Here is a 9,146-nt window from a genome sequence, read left to right as displayed (position 1 = left end):
ATGAAACATTTTCGTAATTATATTAAATTTATTAGTGTATCTACATGTTATTAAAACAATAAGAAATTGGAACGAACATATTGAAGTCATATACAAAGTACCAGTTAATATTACATAAATAACACAGATACTACTCTATTAAATTTGTGAAAAACTATTTTAACTGTAACAAAGCCAATGGTTAAGTACAAGCTGTAATGTGATAAATAAGACGCTCTGTCAGATTAATCAAATGTTGGCTCGCAAATCTCCAAGTATACTAAAAAAAGAAAAAATATATTTACAATACAACCTAACAACTCGTGAGTCGATGTATCTGATATACTCCAGTAAAAATATACATATATATATAACAAAATTATTATATATCGTGATTTTCCTTTGATAGTTCACGTCCACATGTGATCACATATAATTTAGTAATTTGAATAACATGCTGTTCAACACAAAAGACTAAATACTGAGAGAGATAAGAGTACCATTTTGTTGAACAGTATTAGTATCTTGTGTTCGTATTTTGGTTTTGGCCAAACTGCGACTGCACAGCTGCTGCAGCTACATTGCTAGCCGCGCTTCTAACGTGCTGGTTACGAAGGAATTCAGTCGTGAACTCTTGCTGAGCTTTGGCTAAACTAGCTCCGGTACTTCTATACATACGATGAATCTGAAAAAAGAGCGCCATCAAACTAAAGTTATTTAAATTTACGAATTGACACCACGTGACCAACAACTGGTGTGACGTCAGCTTTAGGACTTTGTTTTGTGGAAGTCTTATTGGTACTTAATCCAGTCCAATTAATTTGACTTCTTAATTTACAGTAAAGATAAAAAACAATTAATAAAAGCGATAAAAGATTTGTTTGATAAGAGATGATTACTTTGTGCGCATATTTAAAAATAACTTTGTTACCTTTGTGATAAGGAACAAGTCCCCGGCCGCAGCACAACCAAAACCAGCTGCGATAATCAAAGCCAAAATGCCTTTGATTATGTCCCAAGCGCCACTATCAAAAGTCTCGATAGCGGTTATCACTCCACTAAAAAAAAATATTTTTAAATTTATACATTTTACAAAAACTGTGACGTCATACATAGTTCCAGAATTTTGGATTCCAATAGCTTGGATGGTAGTGACAACAAACTGAAAGAAAAATATGAAGAAGAACACCATAAAATTAAATGACGAATCAGAACGGAATGCTTTATATGCTGGTCGGAACCAACACAAATAAGAAAATGGCGTAAATAATATTGTATACAAAATCCCAAGTCCAATTATCTTAAAATCTAGTAAAACAATTCCTCCTAGGACGTTTAGTAACATGATTATACCATGAACTACAAAAAAGAATTAATATTGAACTAGCAATAGTCAAGGAGACTCACATATCCAGAGATAGTACAAATGACGCACTATTTTTTGAAATTCTAAAGGTATATCAACTTGGATATCTTGATAAAAGCAAGGTTGGAAACAGCATTGTTCGGGAAGAGGCGGCCAGTTATTGCGTCTAACGTTGTACGAGGACTGACGCATTTCTTCTTCTCTGCGAGCTAATTCTTCTTCTTTACGCTCTAATTCTTCTTGGCGTCGCTAAAATAATTACATTTGTCCAAAATTATCATTGTTTTTACTACTAAAAATCCAGCATATCATACACACACCCAAAATCCGCACGAAATGGCGTTGTACTTGAGTAAAGCGTAAGATTACCTGTAAGTCTTCTGTATTTAGGGCGGGTTGTGGTTCATGAATTTGCTGGCCACTTTTGGTGTACGCTGGTGGTTCTTGTGTCGGCTGCATGATTGCAGGTGTCGTGTTGGGCTGATTGTAACCCATCTACAAGACAAAGTGTAAACATTGTTGTTATGAAATGGAATGGAATGTAAGCACTCACAGGCCTTGTGTTTTGGGGTTGATTATCGAACGGGTTGTAATCATTAACATTAATCTGTGCATTGGTGTTTCTTGCTACCTGTTGTACCGAAGGATCCTAAAACAACCAAACAATAAAATGCGTCATTATTTAAATATTTTATGTTGTTGGTAAAATTAACACCATCATCATGACAGTTCCAACTCACCGCAAAAGGGTTGTCTATTGTAGGCTCACCAAATGGATTATCGTCAAAACCCGACATTTTTACAAAATATTCTTTCTGTATTAACACCTGCTTGCCAAATTTTTATTATCTTATCTAGAAATCCATTATCATGCTTGACAGGACACCATATTTTGCCATATAGTCATTACAATCGTGCTCTTTTTTGACAGAATGCAAATGACAGATGAATGACTTGCGCACGTACACTCGAGCATAGAATAACTGGAAAGATGATACATAGCGACTGTTGCCACAGAACATATACTATTAAACATATAGATGTAAAAAAAACGTTTTGTGTTTTAAAATACGTTTTTTCTGTGTTTTTCTTTATATACAAAGTTTTAATTGACCCATCCATAAAGACAAACCCTTCTTTTGAAAGTTATACTATATAAAAATATAGTTAAAGCTGTCATTAAAAAATCAAAAATACTTTAATTTTATAATGTCAACCTAACGGCCTATGACATGTTTCATAACCTTACTTTAAGGTGGGAAGGAAATCATTATATACAATATAAATTCATAATGTATTACAAATAGACGATAACTTATATATTAGTTGTATGTTATTAAAAAAAACAAATTTATAAAAACTTACGGAAATAAAAGAAAGAAAATTTAAAGTTGTTAAAAAAACGTCTTTTAAAACCAATAAAACAAACGGTTTTTTTACACTCACGTCACTAGTCGGTCCTTATTTTTCACTTCGGACGTCTAGATTTTTGTAAAACAAATCAAAATTGGAAAAACATTTGCTATCTGCGTTTTAAAAAAGTGGATTCCTATTACCTCTTTAAAACAGCCAGGCATTGTATAAACACCTATTATCTTTTTCTAGTTGAAGAAAGAGTGATTACAATAAATTAGGAACTACAAAACCTAATGTTTCGAAATTTTGGAGACATTTTAGAGTTATTGTCAGCATGGGAAATTGTTAATCCAAATATATCTGTTTATTCGCGCCAAAAAGTGATGATGTCGTGTCAAAATGTGCAAAATATGATGAGTTTTTACTTGTAATTTATCACAGCATTCATTTTGTTCAGATTTGTTTATACAGGTGGCTCAAAAAAATTAATGAATTAGTCAGTTTATTGTATTGATTAAATAAAAAACGGCTTACTCAGTTTTCCCAGAAAATTTGGGAATACAACACTGTTATTATATTATTATTCTAGTATTACGTAGCATGTTTCGTTGCATTTATTTTAACATTACATACATAACTATATAAAATAAATAAAAAAAAATAAAATTCGCAACATCAAATTTTATAGCTTTTCGAAAATGCTAGATATGTTTTTTGACCATTTTTTTTTCTTTTTCCTATAGTTTACTGCTGTCATTTATTGTAAAATAAAACATTGAGAAAAGCACTGAGAGAAGCAAGTTAAATCGTCCAGACAAAGAATTTTTGTAATCGGAGTGTTGGAAGTTGGAAGTGTTTCTCGCAAACATAAAAATTTTGACAATTTGCTGATTCTGGAATTTTACACACATTTTTACATTCTGAAAGAGTATCAGGGTGTCTAGGGAACCAGTGAAATTTAATGTTCTTGTTGTGTTGTGTGTTTAAACTATGGTCAATGACCACTGGTGTAAATTTAAATTTCTGATTTTTTAACGATCTATATATACGTGTTCCACTTTTGTATTATGAGTTGCCTATACATATTTTAATTAAAAGCATCTTGACAAGTTGTCAAAAAATTTAAAATTTGCATAATGTTTACACCTATTCACTTTTATATACACGCTTATTATTACTTTATTAGCTATTAGTGTATATCATGGCCAGTAATGAAGATTTCTGGAATGAAAGTTCGTCAAGCAAATTCGATTTTGGCGACGATGAAGAGGTATTTATAGGTTATGTTGTTTTCTGTTTAAGATTGTTTTTTTTTTAGGATTCATCGTATACACAGGGAGATTGCTTTGCAGCAAACGTTCAAGAAAATATCCCTTTACAAATCGACTCAATAATATCAAACAAGTGCCTTAAAATTAGTAAGTGATGTTAATTTAATAATTAGTTTGAAAGCTACAAACATCGACACTGTGTTTTCAGTATTAGATGAGACTGATTCTACAGTAGAACATGTTGTTGCTCCGGTTGAGGAGACCATTAGGCGTATGTTTCATGCAGAAAATTTTATGCTTAATACATATCGAAGTTTTGAAAATAAATTGCAATTATTAGATGCAGCAATTGATATTGGTGATGGAAATATTATTATTACTGTGAGTTTCTATATGTTTAAGTGTTTTTATTTGTCAATGTTTTCAGGTGATACTATTTTTAAGTAAAACTTTAAATAATAATAAATTTTTTACTCAACTGTCGAGGAGGAAAGTAGCTGTAAGACATTACGCTAATTATTTAATTGAGAAAAATAGTTTACAAGAGCTTGCTGATTTGTATATGTGAGTCTGCACGTTAATTAACAATTTTTAGGCCAATTTTTTTTTTAGGGCTACTGGACATATTTCCTACATGGTAAGGATTTGTATGAAATACATACATATTTTGGAGTGTTAGTCACAGCAGTGTCCATAATTGTCACAAGTTTTGTTTTTCATGATAACGAAAAGTTAAAATCTTAACATTAACGGGCTGCTTTGTAAAACAAATCTTATTGCATAATTAATGAGAAACAAAAAGTGTGAAAAAAAATTTAATTGCGTATTTTCCGTTGGTCGCAAATTTTTAAGTTTTTAACAGATTTTTAAAAGGTAAAACTGGAATTAATTTCGTTTGCCTATGGCGTCTGCGTCAACTCTTGACATGCGCAGTTAATATTAGTTATTCCTGTAGTGATTCATTGGGCATTACGGACCACACACTTGTGTGGTCGTTTTTGTTGAATTAACCGATTGTGTTTACGTTTTAATTGTCTAAAACAAAATTTATTATTATTATTATTTTATTATACTAATTCTCATTTCCATGACTATAAAAGTGCTCAAACATGTATATTTCGTTCTAGAAAGATATTTATTGTTTATTAAGTAAAGATATTCCAAATCAAAATGTTCAGAAGTTGAAACAGTTCAACAGAGATCATTCGCGAGAGCTGCATACCAGCGAAGACAAAACCGAGATTCAGGAAATTTTGGCTCTTCTAGGTACCTTAACTTTTTGAATGTTGGCACACATAAACTGCTTCTAAGATTTCCAGATTAAGCACAAGTTAAACAGTAAATCTGTTATTGAACAGCTTATAAATTTATGTAGATCAGAGTGGAGCAGAGGAAATGGTGACGATGTTAACAATTTCAAAAAGCTGTTTAAAATAGACGATTTCCAGTTTGAGTGGGTTGAGATGAGCGTTTTGTGTAAAATGCAGAATTGGGAGAAGTTGATAGCTACATTTACAAAAAGTGTATGTGTTTTTTAGGTTTTAAAAATCTTTTTGATTGCGATTTTTAGGTGTGGGTTATAAAAAAAAAGCGTGCTCTGAAGTCTGTTATTAGACCTGAATTATTTGTTGTCGGTATAAGCCGACATAACCCACCCGAGTATGTAACAGAACAGTTTTTGTCATGTATTAGTGATGCTTCTAAAGTTTTGTATTTAGCAGAGAAATTGAAAATCCATAAGATTGTTGTGAATTATCATGTAGAGCAAAAAGACAAAACGTCTCTCTTGAAATATATGGAAAGGGTCGAGCCCAGCAGTCCCGCTTGGTTTGCTATCCAAAGTAGTTTGAATAACACGGTGAGGTGAAACCAATTTTGCGAGACTTATGAACTAACTCATTTTTGTAGGATATCAAGTGGAAGAACTGATTAATACTGGGAACAAATTTGTTTTATTTCAATATATTTTTATTTACATAAATAAATGCAATTTATTTCTCTATATATAATAGGAAGAAATAATACTGATACATTTACATACTTTGTGTAAATTATTAATATAAATCCTATTCAAAACATTACATAGCAGTTAACAAAAAGTCAATAAATTAACATACCTACAAGTATCTCGCAAATCCAGTACAAAAATGTACCAGGTAGGTATTAAATATAATACCTATTGTAAAAACGTCCATTTATGTAATGACTAAATCGTGAAGAATTTGCCCACTTGGACTAGTAATACTTAATATTTAGACTCTAGTTTTATACTGTTTGATTAAAAAATACTTTTACTATTCTTTAGTCACATAGTGTATGCATGTTAGTTTAGTCGTTACATAAAGGTACAATCAAGACTATTATAACGCTTTAACCTTAAAAGTACTTTTCAGGAACTAATCATCACCGTGTTATAGCCATCTTGTTTTGAACCTACGCACGGTATTCACTTTGTGAATTCTCTTTCTCTTATAAATAAAGATTAACAATAATAACATTTCGATGCAAAGATGAAGTTTCTTATTAATTAATGATAATGCCTATCTGCTGTGTAAAACTGTCACATACGTAAAATAATTATGTGTACTTATAACCTGTGGCTGAAACGATCATATTTGCATAAAGTTCCTAATTATATACAGTCAATTTTTGTCATACTAGCAACATGAAATAGGTAAGTATGTGATTTATTCATATCGAAAACAGCCATTTTTTTAAGTGTTGATAGAACTGAAACGTGCTAGTGACATTAAAAGTACGTTTTACAGTAGATAAAGTCGTGGACGTTATCAAAATGAACTACTTTATTAAATTTACATTTTTATCACAACAGTTTATTAAACTTTGGATTAGACATTAAGCTAACACCAAGAAAAGGATAAGATGTTAGCGAATCGTCTTTAATAATCTAATGTAAATTAAATTCATTGTCATGGTAGAAGTAACGCAGTGCTGAGAAAGTAAATTAAGAAGTATAGTATTTCCACAAAAAAGCAACATGTGTGTATTTGTTATTTTCAGTCTGTGAATTTTAATGATAAATTAATAAGAAGCACGATCGATTAAACTTGGAATCATAGATTTTGAAAAAAAGCAATGATGTTACAAATGCCACCGTTGACGTTAATTAGTATGTCTGACGATTCGTTAAAAATATATCTTTTTGGAGGTTGTCACTCTGGTTTGATGATACCAAGTTTAGTTGACCATACGTTAGAGCAGTCTAGTTATTTATAACGCGGGCTTAATGTTACTATTACCCAGGTTTTTCGGACAAGAGTGCGTTGAATTAATTAAGTACCTTGTAGGTCACCAATTCTTGGAACCTTTGGGTAACTACGAATATTTATAAATTTGAAAACTTAAGTTTTGTTGTATCCTAAAAAAATATCCAATTTGCTAACTACCATGTCGTACCTAATGTACATGTACTGGAGGAACCATTGCATTATAATGTCGTAAAATACCCATATTATTGGCCACTAAGATGAACACATGTGTAGGAATCATTGGTAGATCGTGTTAGTGGACTTGGTACATTGCACACTGCTTTTGAATATTAACTTAAAAATAGCATTGAATTTATTATCACCTATTCTGCACCACAATATTTTCTAGTTACTGGCATGGAGTTCTGTTGCTTTGATTAAATACAAAATTTGATTCCTGTGCGTGAAAAATGTGATCGAATCATCTATGGAAGGTGACTCGTGTCGACAACTGTCAAGTTTAAGTTTTTACGTGAATATGCGATTTTTTTCACGCGATATGTTAGTTAAATTGTTATGGTGGCTTTAAATTTACCGAAGACTTCCGCATGTGTAAAAATAGTTCGTATTTACCACATGGTATAACTCGGAACCGGACAAGTATCGAAGATTCGTCTTACAATTGTGGTGTAAATACAGACTTTGTACTAGTGTACCATGAAGACTTCAGATGGATGGAAATTTTTGCCACATCTGCATTAAATTTAATATACGTTCTCTTAGAAGTGACTAGTATGATAATAATTTAGCAGTTACGCTAGTACGAGATACTCGCAATTTGCAACAAAGGTTCGTTACAGAGTTTGTGGCAACAGAATAGCGGAAATGATTGTCCGTATGACGGTGCACAATAACTTTGATGAATCTGAAAAAAAAAATCACCTATACATACAAAGAATAAATAAGTTAAATAAGTTCGATAGTATTGCACATAGCACACTGGAATGCTAAGGTGTATCACGATCTGCAGATTCGGAACGCCCTGATGGTGGATGGTTTCTTTTAGGAGGAGGTTGTAGAGGAAATAATCTGTGTTCCGAAGGCCAGTAGATCTGCCTTTCGCCGTCATCCGTCGAAGGTACTGCTGTCATTGAAGGAACATACTGTTCAGGCATCCAATCAAAGGAAAATGCGCTTCCAGTTTGCGTACTGGGAGTTGCCGTTGGCGTAGGAGGTGCACTTCCGATATAGGGACTCAGTTCTTGATGACATAAATCAGGAACTTTTTGCAGCGTATCCGACCACGGCGGACTCGGATTCCATTGGTCCATAAGTTCACTCGGATCAACTTTAAGAAGAGTCCTCGGCCGTTCCGTTAAATGGGAAACTATTAACAATCCGGTACTACCACCTTCCACGTCCGCCGATTCCACATCCCTTACGTCTAATTCGAGGTTTTGGAGTTCTTTGGGTTTCCTTTTGCTATATGAGTAATCCACCGGTTCCGAATCGACGCGCCGATGGTGGTGATGGTGCTGACTGTGGTGAGGATGTGTGGGAGTCGAGTGGTGCGTGAGGTGTGTCTGTAACGCTGCCGGCATTGCGCCAAGGTGCGAGTACCCCCCGGAATCGTGGCTCGGCGGAAACTCCGGCCCCGGAGGGTGCTCCGGATAGTAGAGCAGTCTGGACGAGGGACCCACGTCGTACGCGAGCCCATACTGGAGCTTGTTCTGGACCGAATAGTAGTGATACAGCCAGTTGTTGGTCCGCATGACGGCAGCCTCGGCTTCGCTGAGCACCTGGTTGGTGCAGACGATGACAGGCTGTTGATTGCTTTCGGAGCTCTCTTTAACTTGCAACACGCAGTGCATCCACAGCCAATCTCCGGAGCGTCGCTGAAATTGAGCCAAGAGAATACATGAGCGTTCCTGTTCCGATTGGGTGACTGCAAAAAAGCACACAGCT

The 9,146-nt window shown here is 33.8% G+C and overlaps 3 protein-coding genes across 7 annotated transcripts in view; 1 reads left to right on the top strand and 2 right to left on the bottom strand.

Moving 5' to 3' along the window:
• Positions 1–8: 8 nt before the first annotated feature.
• LOC135141704 (secretory carrier-associated membrane protein 1) lies at positions 9–2,293 on the bottom strand. 2 transcript variants are annotated; one of them, XM_064073031.1, is made up of 8 exons: positions 2,086–2,293; positions 1,899–1,994; positions 1,715–1,840; positions 1,387–1,594; positions 1,092–1,338; positions 911–1,037; positions 480–664; positions 9–259 (listed from the first exon to the last, which is right to left on the bottom strand). In XM_064073031.1, the coding sequence occupies exons 1-7, from the start codon at positions 2,140–2,142 to the stop codon at positions 497–499; spliced, it is 1,029 nt and encodes a 342-aa protein (XP_063929101.1). In that variant the 5' UTR covers positions 2,143–2,293; the 3' UTR covers positions 9–259; positions 480–496. The 2 variants fall into 2 exon arrangements, with proteins under 2 accessions (XP_063929101.1, XP_063929100.1); XM_064073030.1 differs by having other exon boundaries at positions 9–664.
• Positions 2,294–3,787: 1,494 nt separating this feature from the next.
• LOC135141497 (spermatogenesis-defective protein 39 homolog) lies at positions 3,788–6,012 on the top strand. 3 transcript variants are annotated; one of them, XM_064072638.1, is made up of 9 exons: positions 3,788–3,971; positions 4,020–4,119; positions 4,181–4,353; positions 4,400–4,536; positions 4,585–4,609; positions 5,100–5,238; positions 5,284–5,495; positions 5,543–5,830; positions 5,881–6,012. In XM_064072638.1, the coding sequence occupies exons 1-9, from the start codon at positions 3,903–3,905 to the stop codon at positions 5,899–5,901; spliced, it is 1,164 nt and encodes a 387-aa protein (XP_063928708.1). In that variant the 5' UTR covers positions 3,788–3,902; the 3' UTR covers positions 5,902–6,012. The 3 variants fall into 3 exon arrangements, with proteins under 3 accessions (XP_063928708.1, XP_063928710.1, XP_063928709.1); XM_064072640.1 differs by lacking the exon at positions 5,881–6,012 and having other exon boundaries at positions 5,543–5,631; positions 5,691–5,807; XM_064072639.1 differs by lacking the exon at positions 5,881–6,012 and having other exon boundaries at positions 5,543–5,631; positions 5,679–5,807.
• Positions 6,013–6,105: 93 nt separating this feature from the next.
• The window catches only part of LOC135141496 (PAS domain-containing protein cky-1), a 48,014-nt gene continuing 44,973 nt past the window's right edge, over positions 6,106–9,146 (bottom strand). For both annotated transcript variants that reach the window (XM_064072636.1, XM_064072637.1), the window contains exon 8: positions 6,106–9,126. In XM_064072636.1, coding sequence (XP_063928706.1) covers positions 8,189–9,126 — 938 coding nt within the window. In that variant the 3' untranslated portion in view covers positions 6,106–8,188. The remainder of the gene's footprint in view (positions 9,127–9,146) is intronic.

This window comes from Zophobas morio, unplaced genomic scaffold, assembly GCF_036711695.1.
Source record: "Zophobas morio isolate AGI-343-1 ecotype UQ-CSIRO unplaced genomic scaffold, CSIRO_AGI_Zmor_V1 ptg000044l, whole genome shotgun sequence".
Classification (NCBI taxonomy): Eukaryota; Metazoa; Arthropoda; class Insecta; order Coleoptera; family Tenebrionidae; genus Zophobas; species Zophobas morio.
Note: the sequence above shows the minus strand (reverse complement) of the source record. Positions and strands in the feature narration are given on the sequence as shown.